We start from the raw sequence: 20,127 nt of genomic DNA, 5'->3' as shown, positions 1-20,127 counted from the left end.
TGCATATTTTCAGCAGGGAGCACTGAATAGCAATAAGAAGCAGGAAGTCTTGCGGTGATTGCCGTCCTTGCTTCATGAATGCTGTGGACAGCTGTGCCAATGCAATGATGTTCTAGCTGAGCTGGTTTACCATGTGTCATGATATGCAGACATGCACATAAGGGGATACAGACAAGCAACTAATGAACACAGAGAACAGGACATAACCAATCAGCAGGCAGAACACTCGGGGGTGGTTTCCCACTATAAAAGGCACGAGGCACTCACACTCTTCCTCTTTTCACTAGGGACATCTACAGAGTGAGTCCGGTGTATACATCACGTAACACATACAGCACGTGGCCAAGAGCAAGTCTGGTTCAGTCAGACAGAGAGATCACACTTAGGTTAGCAGAGAGTCGAACTCATAGAGAACTGTGCTAACTGTGTGACAGGTTCAATAAATCAAATTGAACTAACTTCAAGGTCTGGAGACTATTTCAGTTATAGCTGCATCCAGTTGCAGCCGGTGTTATCTCAGTGTGCTTAACAGGACACCATAGACTAAGGATAAAACCTGATCAGTGTGCCTCAGTTTCATATGGTACAATTTGCTACATTCAGGGCACACCAAAGGACCTCCTAGGTCAGAATGCTTTAAGCGAATCTTTTCAAAGATTAATAGCCTAGAAATTATGGTTTGTGATATTAACATAGAAACACTTAATCCATGCGCATGAACTGTCTGATAGTTCAGCAGTGTTGCTAACCTGTTTATTTTAGATGTGTTAATGCCAGGAATACCATCCAAATGTGTTAAACACTTCTATTCTAATGCTGCAGGCCGTGATTTGTGGGCTAATATTGCTTCAGCAACATATTTCACTATACCACAGTACACAACCCAGTTCTGCATTTGTCTCACAACACTGAGAAATGTTTTAGCCCTTGTTCCAAAATTGTTTGACTGAGATAATTATTCAATATACAGTAGCTGACTTTTTGAATATTAAAATGAAGTTTGCAGTTGTCAGATAATAATTTGAATACTTCTGCTGATTGTAATCCCAGGATACAGAATATTGATAAAATCAGAATAGCTTGTGAAATGTTATTAGGTTCAGTTTTATCACTGTGTTCTTTTGATTAATCCTTTAACATTCACTCTCTAGCATAAGCTCATAACAGAGTCAATAAATCTCTTTCCCTTTGGCTAAATCTGCCAGCAGCGTATAAATGTCGCAATGTCACTACAACAAGGTTAACCTATCTCACATTATTACCCTTCACGCTGCATTGTTGATCCCAAAGGATATCAGTTCATTACCACGCCGTATTAATTTCTAATCTTCCATACATCTGCACAATTTATCATATACATAATTTAAGCAAAATCTAAATTCCAGAGATACAGTAAGCCTTTCATTCACTGGTCTTTTAATTAAATTACAATTGAAATTCTCACTATTTCATATTCCTGTGATCAAAGCATGCCCTGCTCATCCAGTTAAGCTATCTGAATTGCTATTATATATATTTCCTGTTAAGATTTAATCATAAGGAATTACATAGCGAATTTTCCAATTGCGTGGAATTAATAGTAATGTACCACACTGTCGCATGAATATCAGTGCTTTGTTCATAGTGGATTATTTCAAGTGCCCTTTTGGATTCCTGAAATTCTGGAAAGCATCACACGACACAAGCATTTTGGCACCTTTCTCAACAGTTGTTCCATACACTAATCAGTTACAATCTGTAATCTTTGCGACAACATGCATTTCGTGAAGAATTCTGCTGTAATTTTTAAATGATCAAAGTCAGAGTAGTATTTTCCACTGCTCCATGACGCACACATCAGCTAGTGTACTCCAATATTGAATTCACAAACTTCTACATGACTTCAACATGAACAGAATCATATATCAAATAGCAGTCTTGGATGAATGATTTCCGATTGAACCATCTTTCAATTGTTTGAAGCATTTTTAAAAAACAAATAAACCTATATAATCATTCAATATATGATATAAACAAGAGACTTGATTGTCTACAAAACATAAAATACTTTTAAAAATAAGTGCAGAGGAGTTCTCCACAGTGTCCTGGGTAATAATTATCAGTATACCAACTTCACTTAAAAAATACAGGTCATCAGGAGCGAAGCAATGTATAGGGCCAACTCCACGTGCGCAAGACTCACCTGACACAACTAAAAGTGGTACATAGAGTCCACTTAACAAGAACTCGAATGAGTAGGTTCTTCCCGGAGGTGGAGGACAACCACGCCCACATGTTCTGGTCTTGCCCCAGACTTTATGGGTACTGGATAGCCTTCTTCTAGGCTATGACCAAAGTGGTGGAGATGATTGTGGAGCCATGCCCGAAAGTGGTGATCTTCGGGGTATCAGACCAGCCAGATCTATTTATGGGGAGGAGGGCGACGGCCTTGCCTTTGCCTCCCTAATCACCCGCCATAGAATCCTGTTTGGCTGGCGGTTAGCAGCACCACCCAAAGCTGCAGATTGGCTGTTCGACCTCTCGGAATGTCTCCAAATGGAGAAAATTAAATTTGCCATCCGAGGGTCAGACGGCGGCTTCCACAGAACGTGGGAGCCATTCACCCAATTGTTCCGGGACCTGTTTGTGGCCAACGAACAAGCAGAAGAATAGCCAAGGTGGGGGGAGGTGGACAGCTACACTTAAGAGAAAAGAAAGGTGAACCACAGGAGAAGGGGTGGGGGGAAGAAGGAGGAGACAGGGAATAATAGAGGGGAACCAGAGAGGGAGGGGAGGCGAGGGAATGAAAGCCTGAAGGAGAGCACGGGAAACGACAACAAACTCGGCAAATACAGATCACCTGGGCATTATCGTGTGCTATTTGTGCAACCTCATGATTTCCAAATTGGCTGTTACATTTGTTACATTTTAGCAGTGACTATGGGCAGAGGTTTTCCCTGAGGGTCAGGACCCTGACATCAGAATGAGATGGCGCTCCCCAGGCGGGTACTTGCCAGGAGGCAGACCGGCTGAGGTATATTCCTGGAGGTGGCCTTGTTAGCTGCCTTCACACTTTTGGGCAGGTTCCCGATGCTGCTGGCCCAGTCACAGGGTTGGCAGCTCTAGAACCAACAGCCCACCTGGAGACGTGGGTACTTCTGAGCTGGATAAGCAAGCACAAAGACGGCAGCTCATCACTGAGTGCAACTAGTCACAGAGTGTGGACTTGGGATTTGGTGTAGTGAGGGAGGATGCTAACAGGTAAGTGATTGGTTGGTGAGTATTTTGCTCAGTTCTCTTTCAAATCTCATGTAATTTATCAGTAATTGTAAAGTTTAATTACTCGTAGTAATGTTTACTAGCAGTAGAAAATCTCATTGGGAATAGTCGGAGATTACTAATTATAAATTAAGAAAATAATAAATTAGTTAACACAGAATAAATATGGCAAGACAGATAATGTGTTGCAACTGCAAATATGAGAGTTCGTGGCAACCAGCATGATCCAGGGCAAACATGTCAGTAGTAAATGTCAGCAGCTTGAAGGGCTTCAACTCTGAGTCATTGAGCTTGGAAACTTAGCAGTGGACACTGTGATGCATCAAGGAGGGGAAATATTAGCAGATACTTTATTCCAGAAGGTTAGGGTCGTATGATTTTAGGTTAGGGTTGTATGATTTTATCAGTTGTCAGGGTCAGGAGGATGTGACCACAAATGAGGCAGGTAAGAGGATCAGGAAAGTAGGATTAGTGGAGCCTGAGCCCTTGAAACTGTCCAATAAGTTTGATGTTCTTGCAGCTTATAGGAATGAAAGTGGGGGCTGCAGGGTGAATGAACAAACTGACACTGTCACCACGGTACAGAAAGTCTGTCAGGTTATGGGAATAAATAGTGGTAGTAGCTGACGGTATAGTCAGGGGTATTGACACAGTTTTCTGCAGCTGAGAGTGGGATTCCAGATAGCTGTGTTGCCTGTTGGTACCAGGGTTTGGGACATATGCTCGGGCTCGAGAGGAACTTACAGTGGAAGGGGGAGGACCCCCTCTCATAGTCCACATTGGTACCAACAACATCGAATTGACAAGGACAGAGATTCTGCTTAGTGTTTATGAACAGCTAGGGACAAATTAAAAAAACAAACCCTCAAAGGTGAGAATCTCTGGATTATTACCTGACCACAGGCACATTGGTGCAGGATAAATACGGATAGAGAGATTAATACAAGGCTCAAGGATTAGGTCTGGAAGAAATGGGTTTTGATTAATGGGGCTCTGGCACTAGAACTGGGGGAAAGTGGGAATGATAATGTTGGGATGGGCTTCAGTCGAAACATGCCAGCAGGGGTTTTCTGGAGAGTCATATAATTAGGGTGGCAAAGAGGGCTTTAAACATAATAGTGGGGGTAAGGGATCATGTGAGAGGAGATGCAGTAAACCAAAGGATAACAAAGAGATTCTGGAGTAGGGTAACAAATTAGGTAAAGATAATCAGAGTTAAAACAATCACCAGCATCAGGGAAAAGGTCCTGGGAAAATTATTAGACCTAAAGTTCGACCCCACTACCAGATGGCCTGCATCCTAGGATCTTAGAAGAAGTGGCTGAGAGAGTAGAAGCATTTATTATAATTTTCCAAAATTCCTGAGGTTCTGGGAGAGCCTCAACGGATTAGAAAATATTTAGCGTAATACCACATCTGGATGTACGGTGCACAGTTTTGGTGTCATTATTTGAAAAAAGATATTGGTCCAGATTATTGTTCCTGGGATGGGTGTGCAGAGACGCCACAATTCCTGACTCTATGAATCAGACCTTTAAGAATAGTTTCCTGCAGGTTGAGTTTTCATCCCAGGGGGGCAGACGGGATTGGAACATGGGCCTGCTGCCCCAAAGAACAAATCGGAAGCTGCTGGGTGCACAGGTGGGTGGGCGGAAGTCCTGCCTCTGTGCTTCGTCACTTGTGTTGAATTAAATTTTAAAAAGAATAAAACAAAAAACAGCCCTCCATACCTCGCCCCCTCACCCCTTACACACTCCTCATTCCCCCAACCCACCCACCATGGCCCCTCGTATCCCTTATTCCAACCCATGCCCCAACCCAATTCCCCAAGGCCCCATACCCCTATTACCACCCATGCCCCAACCCATCCACCATGGTCCCTCATATCACCTATTCCAACCCATGCCCCAACCCAATTCCCCATGGCCCCTCATATCCCCTATTCCAACCCATGCCCCAACCCAATTCCCCATGGCCCCTCATACCACCTATTCCAACCCATGCCCCAACCCAACACCTCATGGCCCTTCATATCCCCTATTCCAACCCAATTCCCCATGGCCCCTCATATCCCCTATTCCAACCCATGCCCCAACCCAACTCCCCATGGCCCCTCATACACCCTATTCCAACCCATGCCCCAACCCAACTCCCCATGGCCCCTCATACCCCCTATTCCAACCCATGCCCCAACCCAACTCCCCATGGCCCCTCATACACCCTATTCCAACCCATGCCCCAACCCAACTCCCCATGGCCCCATATACCCCCTATTCCAGCCCATGCCCCAACTCAACTCCCCATGGCCCCACATATCCCCTATTCCAACCCATGCCCCAACCCATCCACCAAGGCCCCTCATGCCTGCTATTCCAACTCATGCCCCAACTCAATTCCCCATGGCCCCCATACACCCTATTACAACCCATCCACCATGGCCCCTCATAACCCCTATTACAACCCGTGCCCCAACCCATGGCCCCTCATAACCTCTATTCCAACCCATGCCCCAACCCAATTCCCCATGGCCCCTCATATCCCCTATTCCAACCCATGCCCCAACCCAATTCCCCATGGCCCCTCATACCCCCTATTCCAACCCATGCCCAAACCCAACACCTCATGGCCCCTCATATCCCCTATTCCAACCCAATTCCCCATGGCCCCTCATACCACCTATTCCAACCCATGCCCCAACCCAATTCCCCATGGCCCTCATACCCCCTATTCCAACCCATGCCCCAACCCAACTCCTCATGGCCCCTCATATCCCCTATTCCAATCCATGCCACAACCCAACTCCCCATGGCCCCTCATACCCCCTATTCCAACCCATGCCCCAACCCAACTCCCCATGGCCCCTCATACACCCTATTCCAACCCATGCCCCAACCCAACTCCCCATGGCCCTCATACCCCCTATTCCAGCCCATGCCCCAACCCAACTCCTCATGGCCCGTCATACCCCCTATTCCAACCCATGCCCCAACCCAACTCCCCATGGCCCCTCATACCCCCTATTCCAACCCATGTCCCAACCCATCCACCATGGTCCCTCATGCCCGCTATTCCAACCCATGCCCCAACTCAATTCCCCATGGCCCCTCATACCCCCTATTCCAACCCATGCCCCAACCCAATTCCCCATGGCCCCCATACACCCTATTACAACCCATGCCCCAACCCATCCACCATGGCCCCTCATAACCCCTATTACAACCCATGCCCCAACCCAACCCAACTCCCCATGGCCCCTCATACCCTCTATTCCAACCCATGCCCCAACCCAACTCCCCGTGGCCCCTCATACCCCCTATTCCAACCCATGCCCCAACCCATCCACCATGGCCCCTCATGCCCCCTATTCCAACCCATGCCCTAACCCAACTCCCCGTGGCCCCTCATACCCTCTATTCCAACCCATGCCCCAACCCAACTCCCCGTGGCCCCTCATACCCCCTATTCCAACCCATGCCCCAACCCATCCACCATGGCCCCTCATGCCCCCTATTCCAACCCATGCCCTAACCCAACTCCCCGTGGCCCCTCATACCCCCTTTTCCAACCCATGCCCCAACCCAACTCCCCATGGCCCCTCATACCCCCTATTCTAACCCATGCCCCAACCCACCCACCATGGCCCCTCATACCCCCTATTCCAACCCATGTCCCAACTCAATTCCCCATGGCCCCTCATACCCCCTATTCCAACCCACCCACCATGGCCCCTCATACCCCCTATTCCAACCCATGCCCCAACTCAATTCCCCATGGCCCCTCATACCCCCTATTCCAACCCATGCCCCAACCCACCCACCATGGCCCCTCATACCCCCTATTCCAACCCATGCCCCAACTCAATTCCCCATGGCCCCTCATACCCCCTATTCCAACCCATGCCCTTATCCTCTCCATTCCAACTTGCCTAGTTTTTTTTGACAGTTCTTAAAAGCTTGCCAGCTCTTTGACAGGTTCCCAATTCCAATTGGTTTAAGCACTTTTTACACACAAGCTTGTTTACTTTTTAAAAATTCCAAAGCTTGTCTTCTCTTCCCCCTAAGCTGTCCCAGCGCAATATCCAAAGAGGCACGCTGGCTATTTAAACACTAAGTTCAGGCCAACTCTTACCTGGTCTAATCTGCACACTTTGGATTTCACCCTCCAGGCCTACCAGCAGTGGTGTAGTAGTATTGTCACTGGACGAGTAATCCAGAGACCCAGGGTAATGATCTGGGGACCCAGGTTCGAATCCCACTACCCAACAGGTGGTGGAATTTAAACTCAATAAAATATATGGAATTAAAAGTCTCATGATGACTATGAAACCATTGTTGATTGCCATAAAATCCAATCTGGTTCACTAATGCCCTTTAGGGGAAAGAAATCTGCAATCCTTACCTGGTCTGGCCTGCAGCTGTCTCCAGACCCACAGCAATGTGGTTGACCTCTGAAATGGCCTGGCCAGCCACTCCGTTGTATTCAACAAAAAGGAATGAAACCGGACCACCCGGCATCGATCCAGACACTGGAAACAACAACAGCAAACCCAGCCCTGTCAATCCTGCAAAGTCCTCCTTACTAACATCTGGGAGCTTGTTGGGAGAACCGTCTCACAGACTAGTTCTCAACAGCCTGCCATAGTCATACTCACAGAATCATACCTTATAGACTGTCTCAGACATGACTATTACCATTCCTTTTTAAAAAATAAATTTAGAGTACCCAATTCATTTTTTCCACTTAAGGGGCAATTTAGTGTGGCCAATTCACCTACCATGCACATCTTTGGGTTGTGGGGGTGAGACCCACACAGACACGGGGAGAATGTGCAAACTCCACACGGACGGTGACCCAGAGCCGGGATCGAACTTGGGACCTCGGCTCTGTAAGGCAGCAGTGCTAGCCATTGCGCCACCATGCTGCCCACCAATCCTGATTATATCCTGTCTCACCGGTAAGACAGACTCTGGAGAGGTGGTGGCACAATGATATACATTGGGGAGGGAGTGCCCCGGGAGTCCTCAACATCGAGACCTCATCTGGACCTCATGAAGTCTCATTTCCACCACCACCTTTTGAAGAGCAACTAGGGATGGGCAATAAATGTTGGCCGAACCAGCGATGCCTATATCCCGTAAATGAATTCCAAAAAGGTAAGTCTCACATTTGTGGAGACAACTGATCATTTAAATGACCAGCTGTATCTGCCAAGCACGCATCATGAACCCTGGCCTGTCTCCACTCCCACCCCCGTGAAAATGGAACACACTGGGCGCAATTCTCTGTCAGCGGGAACCGTTGCTTCACGGCAGTGCATTCACACTCGTGGATTTCCCGACCACGTGGAGATAGCCACATTGGAAAACCCCATTGGCCGGCCAGGATGGAGGGTTCCGCTGCTGGCGGGGGCACGCTGCACCAAAAACTGGTCTGGCAGGACGGCAAATCCCGCCTGCTGTGTTTAGGGCCGGAATATAGGATTTCTGAAAGTTTCTGGTATTTTCACCACAATGCAGAGACTCTGGCATGGTGAAAATCTGGTCCATTATTACTTTAGGAGCATTGCACATATCCTAATGTAATAATGCTCCAGTTGGTGTACATGTCCTTTATTTGGGAAAGGGAAAAGTGGAGAGGAGAAATTGGCTTGGGATTCTGTCAGTAATTTCCATTTGGAATAGTGTCTTGTGGTTTCCAGTGAGGATATGATTGGAATTATGATATAATGCCTCATGGGGATCGAACAGCCTGCCAACATTTAAACCTGACACATGAATAATGGTGACTTGGATGGAGCACCCAAGGAAAGAAATATTTGGATTTAAAGTGCCCTTCACGACCATCAGAAGTTCAGGCTGCACGGTGCTGCCTCATGGCACCGAGAACCCAGTTCAATCCCGGCCCTGGGACACTGTCCATGTGGACTTTGCACATTTTCCCCGTGTCGGCGTGGGTCTCACATCCACAACCCAAAGATATGTGGGGTAGGTGGATTGGGGCCCACCGATCTGCGGATGGGCCTGTGCCGTGGGGGCACTCTTTCCCTCCGCTCTGGCTGCTGTAATGGTCCGCCATGGCCGGCACGGAGAAGAACCCCCCTGCACGTGCGCTGGGATCACGCCAGAACATGCTGGTGCTCCCGCGCATGCGGCAACTCGTGGAGGCCCTTTGGCACCAAACTCGCCAGCGCCGGCCTAGCCCCTGAAGGTGGGGAGGATTCCGCACCTTCCGGGCGGCCCGATGCCGGAGTGCTTCACGCCACTCCTCGGCGCCGGTACGGCCCACCCCGCCGGATAGCGGAGAATCCAAGCCGCTATCTCTGACATTGCAGTTCTGCCCTCACAACTGCAGTGAAGTGTCAGCCTCGTCTTTGAGTTCAAGTCTATGAAATGGTGAGAGTGCTATCAACTCAACCCTTGCTCACACCAAGGTGACGGAAGCCCATGGAACTGTGTCCGTCAGGAATGAAATTAAATGAAAATGAAATGAAAATCGCTTATTGTCACGAGTAGGCTTCAATGAAGTTACTGTGAAAAGCCCCTAGTCGCCACATTCCGGCGCCTGTCCGGGGAGGCTGGTGCAGGAATCAAACCGTGCTGCTGGCCTGCTTGGTCTGCTTTAATAGCCAGCGATTTAGCCCAGTGAGCTAAACCAGCACCTGGATGAAAGGGGACAAAACTGTCAGAGCGAGAAACAAGCATCAAATCGTAAAGAACATCTTGTCATCCAATTGCTCACTGAATAAGCTGTACCCGCCATAAGACCATAAGACATAGGAACAGAATTAAGCCACTTGGCCCATCGAGTCTGCTCCGCTATTCAATCATGGCTTATATTTTTTCAACCCCATTCTCTTGCCTTCTCCCCATAACCCCTGATCCCCTTACTAATCAAGAACCTATCTATCTCTGTCTTAAAGACACTCAGTGAATTGGCCTCCACAGATTTCTGCGGCAAAGAGTTCCACAAATTCACCACCCTCTGGCTGAAGAAATTCCTCCTCATCTCTGTTTTAAAGGATCGTCCCTTTAGTCTGAGATGGTGTCCTCTGGTTCTAGTTTTTCGTACAAGTGGAAACATCCTCTCCACGTCCACTCTATCCAGGCCTTGCAGTATCTTGTAAGTTTCAATAAGATCCCCTCTCATCCTTCTAAACTCCAACGAGTACAGACCCAGAGTCCTCAAACGTTCCTCATATGATACGTTCTTCATTCCATGGATCATTCTTCTGAACCTCCTCTCGACCCTTTCCAAGGCCAGCACATCCTTTCTTAGATATGGGGCCCATGTTTCCTTACAGGAAAGATTGATGTTACTGATAAATGGAAGGTTTGCTGTTGTGTTTTGACAGGCAATATGACCAAACTGAAAGAACTGAATGTTAGTTTCAACAAGTTGACATCTGTCCCACTGGAGCTCGGGTGCTGCGAGAATCTAGAAAAACTGAACTTATCAAGTAACCTGGAACTGGCAGAGCTCCCATATGAGGTAATATCTTTGGATTAGACAACTAAGGGTCTCAGTGTCACGGATAATTTAAATCAAGATTTAAGTCATAGCCTTCTGCCTCAAAAATTGAGATGTGTTTAGTCGTTCAATTGAAGCTATTTAAAGTGGTTGTTCTTAACGTCGTGACATACCTTTGTGGTACTACTGTACGATGATCAAACTCTGACTTCTAAAGTATCCTTAAAAACAAGGTACTGGAGATCTTGTAATCCTATATCATCACCTGCTATTTTCAAGCAATATGTAACTGTCTAAAAATGAATGTGGAAGCCCTGTGATTGCCCATTGTTTTAACTAAGTTGACCATACATTTGAAGAACTAAATTAAAATATCCGCAAACAAATTTCAGTTTCAATTTTAACCTTTTATCCTTGCAAACTACCATCACATCTCCGACCTCTCTCTTGAACATGTTGCATACTCTTAAATCCATGCTAATTTTCCTCACAGTTCTGTTTGAACCCCTCCAATCAGGTTTCTATCCTTGCCGTAGCACCAAAACAGCTCTTACCAAAGTCACAAATGGCATCCTATGTAATTAGGACTGAGGTAAATTATTCCTCCGAACCCTTCTAAGCCTGTCTGCAGCCTTTGACATGGTCTGCCTTCCAGCTGGGTGGGACTGCCTTCCAGTTCCATTGCTATCCATTGATAACCACAGAATCACCTGCAATGGCTTCTCTTTCTAGTTTTGCACCATTACCTCTGGTGTCTTTATTATGGCCTGAGACTAAAAGAGATAGCTCATATTCTTGGCATCTTGTTTAACACTGAGATGAGTTGCTGACCATATATCCGCCAAAACCACCACCATATCTGCTTATCCATGCCTTTGTAATCTCTGGATTTGACTATTCACAGTCAGCCTTCCATCTTCCACACTCCTGGGCTTATTCAAAATGCTGTTCCCTCTGTCCTGACTCGCACAAAATTTCATTCACTCACCCCTTGTGCTTGGTTATCTACTTTTGCTCTGTTGATTTTGTACTTATCATGTTTGTTTTTAAATCCAGCCTTGGCCTTGTCCCTCCTTATCTCTAATCTTCTCCGAGATCTCTGCAATCCTCCAATTCTGTGCTTTGGACATCCCTGATTTTAATCGGTCCAGCATTGGTGGCCATGCCTTTAGTTGCCTAGGATTTAAGGTCAATTTCTGTTTTAAAGTTTTAGTGTACCCAATTCATTTTTTTCCAATTGAGGGGCAATTTAGCGTGGCCAATCCACTTATCCACTTAGGGCAGCACGATAGCATGGTGGTTAGCATAAATGCTTCACAGCTCCAGGGTCCCAGTTTCGATTCCCGGCTGGGTCACTGTCTGTGTGGAGTCTGCACGTCCTCCCCGTGTGTGCGTGGGTTTCCTCCGGGTGCTCCGGTTTCCTCCCACAGTCCAAAGATGTGCGGGTTAGGTGGATTGGCCATGCTAAATTGCCCGTAGTGTAAGGTTAATGGGGGGATTGTTGGGTTAGGGGTATAGGGTAGATACGTGGGTTTGATTAGGGTGATCATGGCTCGGCACAACATCGAGGGCCGAAGGGCCTGTTCTGTGCTGTACTGTTCTACTGTTCTATGTTCTATGTACCCTGCACATCTTTGGGTTGTGGGGGCGAAACCCACGCAAATACGGAGAGAATGTGCAAACTCCAGATGGACAGTGACCCAGCCGGGATCAAATCTCGGTGCTGTAAGGCAGCAGGGCTAACCCTCTGCGCCACCATGCTGCCCTCAGGATTTAAGGTCTGAAACCCCCTCCCTAATCACGTCAGTCTCGCTACCTCTCTTTTTCTTTAAGATGCTCCTTAAAACCTATCTCTTTCACCAAGTCTTTTGATCACCTGCTTTTATATCTCCAGCTGGACTCCAGTGTTTGATAATGTTCCTGTGAAATGTCAGACCAGAGCAGATTTTCATCTTCACCACTTGCGTGAAAATCTGGTGGAACAGATTTCCTGTTTGTTCTCGAGCCCTCTTGACTTTCATTCTTTTGAAATCAATGGGAATGAAAATCATGAGTTTTTTAATAATGTCCAGTGTAGGAGTTTGGATTTGGAGGCCACAGGTACCTAAGATAGGCAGTTGACTATTTACTAGTAATTTTAAGATAGTATATTTAGTTTATTATGAAGCTTAGATAAGGTGCATTAATTAATTAATTAGACAGGGACCTGCGACAGTTGAAAGTGGTTTCCCAATCCCATAGGACAAACAGCTGGGTGAACAGAATATGTTGGATTCAGAAGTTTATGATAACAGCATCCTGCTCTCTAGTTGAATTGTTAGGGAATTCCTCCCTTAGTCTTACTTCTCCTCTGGTCCACCTTCCATCTGAAGGAGGTGGCTGACTGATAAGCACTGCCACTTCACAGGGACGGCCCCCTGTCCCCCGAGCAGTTGTTAATACTCCCTTTTTCTGGGATTGGTAGCTTACCCAGTGTCAATAACCTAATCAAACCCTGCTGACCAATGGATACGGGGCAGGTACCCAAAGTGTCATGGTGGTCACCTCCCCCACTGTTCAGCATCCTGCTTGAGGTCAGCTTTTTAATTTACATCAAGTTGTAAGGGCAGTACGGTGGCACAGTGGTTATCACTGCTGTCTCACGGCGCTGAGGTCCCATGTTCGATCCCGGCTCAGGGTCACTGACCATGTGGAGTTTGCACATTCCCCCCGTGTTTGCGTGGGTTTCACCCTCACAACCCAAAGATACAGTAAGAAGTCTTACAACACCAGGTTAAAGTCCAACAGGTTTGTTTCAAACACGAGCTTTCGGAGCACGGCTCCTTCTTCAGGTGAAGAAGGAGCCGTGCTCCGAAAGCTCGTGTTTGAAACAAACCTGTTGGACTTTAACCTGGTGTTGTAAGACTTCTTACTGTGCTCACCCCAGTCCAACGCCGGCATCTCCACATCATGGGAACCCAAAGATACGCAGGGTAGGTGGATTGGCCATGCTACATTGCCCCTTAATTGGAAAAAATGAATTGGGCATTTATTTTCAAAAAGTTGTGGGCCTGGCCCTTTCTAAACACTTGCACAGATAGTGGTGTACACAAGTCTCTATCCCACCAATTTAGGAATGTCAAATGGCAGCCTGAACTTATTGGCCTGATATTTCCAGGGACTGTTCAGAATTGTTACCTATTTAGAAATTACCTTTCCAGAGAGAGAGAATCAATGTTGTATTAGCTAACCTCATAAGGGTTCTATACAATGCAGAACTACCAGTTTATTAAGGGTCCTAATTTCTTATACCAGGTGATCTGTTCCCTCAATTCATTCCCCTGCAGGTAAAGATTAAGGTTGCCCCTATTAATTTGCCTCCTGTGAAATGTTTTGGGATATTTTACGATGTTAAAGATGTTTTGAATGTAAAAATTGTTATTCTTGTCCATTTCATTGAAGATCTGTATGCACCAGCATCTGACTAGTACAAGAGTTACCTCCAGAGGGCAGCACTGTACTCGTTTCATATCAGTTTAGGACTAACTGTTTACATCACCCAACCTTCAAAACTGTTTGCCACTTTGGGGAATGTTGATAATTAGATGCTACATTTAAAGTTGCATAGAGCTCATTTTTGAGTCTGTTGGGTCCTGTGCTGACCTGTTACACAAACTAATGAGCAAGAAAAGACCGACATAGTGCATTTTCAGTGGATCTCAAGGTGCGCATAGGAACTCCATTCAAGTGTGAAGTATGTGTGAATTTGTCAGGCAACTAATTTCTGACATTTATGCACGAACAGGCAATCTGTTCCACCAGATTACCATGGTGAAGATGAAAATCCACTCTGGTATGTCATACTTTAAACTGAAAATACATGGCAGCATAGAATAATTGGTCATATCCCAATTATATTTGCAAGATACGAATCACTATCTTGGCACCCATGGGGACCTCATCTGCTGGAGAGCTAAAGTTGTGCTATTTGCTGCAAAGGCACTTGCAGCTATTGCGTGACATAAGCCTGGCAGCCAGAAGGTAATGGAAATTTGCAACTTCAAGTTTCTCTCCACCTCTTTCCCAGACATGCAGGAACGCTGATTTAATCTGCTCTAAGCTTCACTTTATAGGTTGCCATGGTGACAGCATTGTTTTCTTCCTCTAGGTGTGTCACTGGAATTCGTGCCAGGGCTGAGAAACCCACACTTGGCCAACATCTCTCAGCGTCCAATGTCGCTCACTCCTGCCCAATATTTATGATGTGGAGATGCCGGCGTTGGACTGGGGTGAGCACAGTAAGAAGTCTTACAACACCAGGTTAAAGTCCAACAGGTTTGTTTCAAACACGAGCTTTCGGAGCACGGCTCCTTCAGGTGAATGGAAAGGCTTGTTCCAGAAATGTTTATATAGACACAGTCAGAGATGCCCCGGAATGCGAGCACCTGCAGGCAATCAAATCATCAAAGATGCAGAGAGAGAGGTAACTCCAGGTTAAAGAGGTGTGAATTGTCCCAAGCCAGTTCAGTCGGTAGGCCTCTGCAAGTCCAGGCTTGTTGGTGGGGGCCGAATGTAATGCGACATGAATCCCAGATCCCGGTTGAGTACGCATTCATGCGTGCGGAACTTAGCTATAAGTTTTTGCTCAGCAATTTTGCGTTGTCGCGTCTCCTGAAGGCCTCCTTGTAGAATGCTGACCCGGAGATCAGAGGCTGAATGTCCTTGACTGCTGAAGTGTTCCCCAACTGGAAGGGAACAGTCCTGCCTGTTGATAGTCGCACGATGCCCGTTTATTCGTTGTCGCAGTGTCTGCATGGTCTCGCCAATGTACCACGCTTCGGGACATCCTTTCCTGCAGCGTATGAGGTAGACTACATTGGTCGAGTCGCACGAGTATGCGCCGCGTACCTGGTGGGTGGTGTTTCCACGTGTAATGGTGGTGTCCATGTCGATGATCTGGCATGTCTTGCAGAGATTACCCTGGCAGGGTTTTGTGGTGTTGTGGTTGCTGTTCTGAAGGCTGGGTAATTTGCTGCAAACAATGGTTTGTTTGAGGTTGCGCGGTTGTTTGAAGGCCAGTAGTGGGGGTGTGGGGATGACCTTGGCAAGATGTCCATCCTCGCTGATGATGTGTTGGAGGCTGCGAAGAAGATGTCGTAGTTTCTCCGCCCCAGGAAAGTACTGGACGACGAAGGGTACTCTGTCAGTGGTGTCCCGTGTTTGTCTTCTGAGGAGGTCGGTGCGGTTTTTTGCTGTGGCGCGGTGGAACTGTCGATCAATGAGTCGAGCGCCATATCCCGTTCGTACGAGGGCATCTTTCAGCATCTGTAGGTGTCTGTTGCGCTCCTCCTTGTCTGCTCAGACAAGGAGGAGCGCAACAGACACCTACAGATGCTGAAAGATGCCCTCGTACGAACGGGATATGGCGCTCGACTCATTGATCGACAGTTCCACCGCGCCACAGCAAAAAACCGCACCGACCTCCTCAGAAGACAAACACGGGACACCACTGACAGAGTACCCTTCGTCGTCCAGTACTTTCCTGGGGCGGAGAAACTACGACATCTTCTTCGCAGCCTCCAACACATCATCAGCGAGGATGGACATCTTGCCAAGGTCATCCCCACACCCCCACTACTGGCCTTCAAACAACCGCGCAACCTCAAACAAACCATTGTTTGCAGCAAATTACCCAGCCTTCAGAACAGCAACCACAACACCACAAAACCCTGCCAGGGTAATCTCTGCAAGACATGCCAGATCATCGACATGGACACCACCATTACACGTGGAAACACCACCCACCAGGTACGCGGCGCATACTCGTGCGACTCGACCAATGTAGTCTACCTCATACGCTGCAGGAAAGGATGTCCCGAAGCGTGGTACATTGGCGAGACCATGCAGACACTGCGACAACGAATAAATGGGCATCGTGCGACTATCAACAGGCAGGACTGTTCCCTTCCAGTTGGGGAACACTTCAGCAGTCAAGGACATTCAGCCTCTGATCTCCGGGTCAGCATTCTACAAGGAGGCCTTCAGGAGACGCGACAACGCAAAATTGCTGAGCAAAAACTTATAGCTAAGTTCCGCACGCATGAATGCGTACTCAACCGGGATCTGGGATTCATGTCGCATTACATTCGGCCCCCACCAACAAGCCTGGACTTGCAGAGGCCTACCGACTGAACTGGCTTGGGACAATTCACACCTCTTTAACCTGGAGTTACCTCTCTCTCTGCATCTTTGATGATTTAATTGCCTGCAGGTGCTCGCATTCCGGGGCATCTCTGACTGTGTCTATATAAACATTTCTGGAACAAGCCTTTCCATTCACCTGAAGAAGGAGCCGTGCTCCGAAAGCTCGTGTTTGAAACAAACCTGTTGGACTTTAACCTGGTGTTGTAAGACTTCTTACTGTGCCCAATATTTAGGCTAGGTTCTCTTGGGCCAGCATTTAATATGTGGCAGGGCCTCCCGCCTCTCCACCAAAAGTCAGTGGGGAACTCGCTTCCTTTTTGAACGGCAGCCCTGTAGCTATTTAACACAATGAGGAGGCAGTGGCGTAGTGGTATTGTCACTGGACTAGTCGTCCAGAGACCCAGGGAAATCCTCTGGGGACCCAGGTTCAAATTCTACCATGGTAGATGGTGTAATTTGAATTCAGTTAAGTAGAAAAAAAATCTGGGCCGGGATTCTCCCCTACTCGGCAGGGTGGGGGGGTCCTGGCGGGACGGAGTGGCATGAACCACTCCGGCATCGGCCTTCCCAATTCCGCACCTTTAGGGGCTAGGCCCGTGCCAGAGTGGCTCCCGCTCTGCCGGCCGGCGCGAATGGCCTTTGGCGCCCCGCCAGCCGGGGCCAAAAGGCCTTCGCCGGCCAGCGGAAGTCCGCGTATGCACCTGTGCGTCAGCGGCTGCTGACGTCATACCGGCGCATGCGCAGGGGAGGGGGTCTCTTCCACCCCCGCCATGGTGAAGGCCATGGCGGGGCGGAAGACAAAGAGTACCCCCACGGCACAGGCCCTCCCGCCGATCGGTGGGCCCCGATCGCGGGCCAGGCCACCATGGGAGCACCCCCCGGGGTCAGATCGCCCCCCCCCCCCTCCCCAGGAGCCTGCCCACGCCGCCAATCCCGCCGGTACCAGAGGTGGTTTAAACTACGCCGGCGGGAAAGACCTGCCAGCGGCGGGACTTCGGCCATCGCGGGCCGGAGAATCGCTGCGGGGGGGTCGGAGAATTCCGCCCCTGGAATTTAGCCATGAAGCCATTGTCGCCTAAAGACATTGTCTGGCTTTACCTGGTCTGGCCAGAATGTGTCTCCAGATCCACATTTGGTTGTGTTTAATGCCCTCTCAAGGGGAATTAGGGATGGGCAATAAAAAAATTAATTGGCCTGAAGTGAGACTTCTGACCTATCTGGGGAGGAGGTCCCACTTTCAAGATCTGCCACCCACCTGATTGCCTGTCAGCTCTTTGGTATTACCAGGTAAAGGCTAGGTGGGGAGAGAACACCTAGTGGGACAGGAAGGAGGTAGCGAGGGAAGATCCGATCGCATAAGGGGGCTGGTGAAGGGTGCACTTTCCCTTTCCCATCCAAGGCCCGAGCCAGCTACCCCTGCCAGAAAAATTACCTACAGAATTTTAAGCGTCCCCTGCAATGGTTGTAAAATTTTGCCCCTGATTTCTACCTTTAAATTAGTCAAACACAATCATGGATCCTACATTTATAAGTCCAGAAAAGGCCAGATATAAAGGTTAACTTCACAATTAGAGCTTGAATAAAAGATTATTATGTAAGTTTGAATTTTGATTTTTTTTTAAGGTACGGGGGTACAGTCTATTTAAATTGGATTCAATGAACACTGGAATTACACATTTATAGTCGATAATCAGAAAACCACACCCATAAATGAAACACCTAACTTGAAAAAGGAAGCAAGGTGCCAACTTTGTTCAACTGAAGCTTCAACGGTTGATAAAACATCGGTTCTGTTTATCTTGTATTCTGAATGAGTAACATATTGTACTTCCGCAAAAATATAATTCAGTACAAAATCAATTTGTTATGAAGGATTCAATTGGAAAGTAAAGTAGGAAGTACTTTACAGGTAGTCAACGTTCAAGTAATAGAAATTAATAAGTGTTGGGTGCACAGTGTTTACCAGATTTTGCTAGCGGTGAAAAGGTTCTGACTCTGTACAGAACTGTCCACTAAATAAGAATGGTGCAACTAAGATGCCAAGATTCACCTCTCAAGTATGTGTCCAACTGAGTAATAGCTTCTGTGTCCTCTGGCAGATCCAGTGTGTCTATTTAAGACAAAACCAAATAACAAGGGAATTACAACATTATTGAGACAATGCTATATTTTACCTGAATGTGCTTGATTCTAAAACAAATGGAAAGATATTCACCAGCAACTGAGCTGACGAGCTAGTGCCCACTGACTGTGCTGTGCTTGGTGCTGGGAGGGGGTGTGTGGAGGGTCGTCAGCCTCCTGGCTGGCTCTGGTGGATGGTTTATCTGAGCAGTTAAACAATTGGCCAGAACTATTAGCCACATCACAGAGTCGATGTCCATGGCAAGCAGCAATTGTTAACAATGGCATTACAGTGGCTCAGTGATTGACGCATTACTGAAGTCCTTATGAGGGTCGAGATGCCCAAACATTCATTTCATATTCTGCCTGCCTCGCTTCAGCAACTGGGCTATTACCTTCCTCAGAGGCGCCAGCCTCTCTGCAATGAGGACCTCCCTCCCCGCTCAGACTCAAGCTCCAGGTCTCCCAGCTCAAGACTGGTGAGGATTGCTGGGTTCGTCAACCCACCACCAGTGGCAACTCTCTCAGCATTGTTATGGCTACATTTCTCCTGTAAGTGCAGAGCTCCATTGAGGTCTCCACTCTCCACCTCCAACACCATACCATGCTGCCCTCCACAACCCTTCACCTCTGCGAGGTATGTAATGTTCTCAACCCCTTTGAACACTTAACCCTTTGATTGACCCAGGGCTTTAGATCTTCTCTGCAGCTTTAATACACATGGGTAGAGGTGTTTTCTGAGATTCCCTGATTCCCCCACAATTGTGTACAACTATAGACAGGCACCCTTTCTCAGTGCCCTCACTGGACAATGCCAACTCAGAACTCACCCTTGCAAAGCAGAGAAGATCATTGAACCTTTTCCGGCACTGTATCCACGTGTGCCAGACCAGGCCACACCCACTTAACTCAGTTGCCACCTCTGCCCAAGCCTTCTTGGTTAGGTGGGGTGACCTCCTCCCTTGGCATGAGGATGTCTCTCCTGGCTGTCACCACCTCCACAAAGATTCAGGGGCTTGCTGCCCACTGGAAGTGCGCTCCCGTTTGCAGTCGCTTCCTGGTGCTGTAGCCAGCATAATGCAGACTTCCCTCAACCTG

General features: G+C 47.7%; 1 protein-coding gene across 1 annotated transcript in view; it reads left to right on the top strand.

The window, feature by feature from the left end:
- Window positions 1-20,127, top strand: part of LOC119969992 (leucine-rich repeat-containing protein 2-like) — a 133,320-nt gene that overhangs the window by 89,810 nt on the left and 23,383 nt on the right. Inside the window, exon 5 of the mRNA XM_038803958.1 lies at window positions 10,610-10,746. Within this exon, the coding sequence (XP_038659886.1) occupies window positions 10,610-10,746 (137 nt within the window). The remainder of the gene's footprint in view (window positions 1-10,609; window positions 10,747-20,127) is intronic.

The sequence above is a fragment of the Scyliorhinus canicula genome, chromosome 8, assembly GCF_902713615.1.
Source record: "Scyliorhinus canicula chromosome 8, sScyCan1.1, whole genome shotgun sequence".
In the NCBI taxonomy this organism is placed as follows: domain Eukaryota; kingdom Metazoa; phylum Chordata; class Chondrichthyes; order Carcharhiniformes; family Scyliorhinidae; genus Scyliorhinus; species Scyliorhinus canicula.
This window is presented reverse-complemented; position numbering and strand designations above follow the sequence as displayed.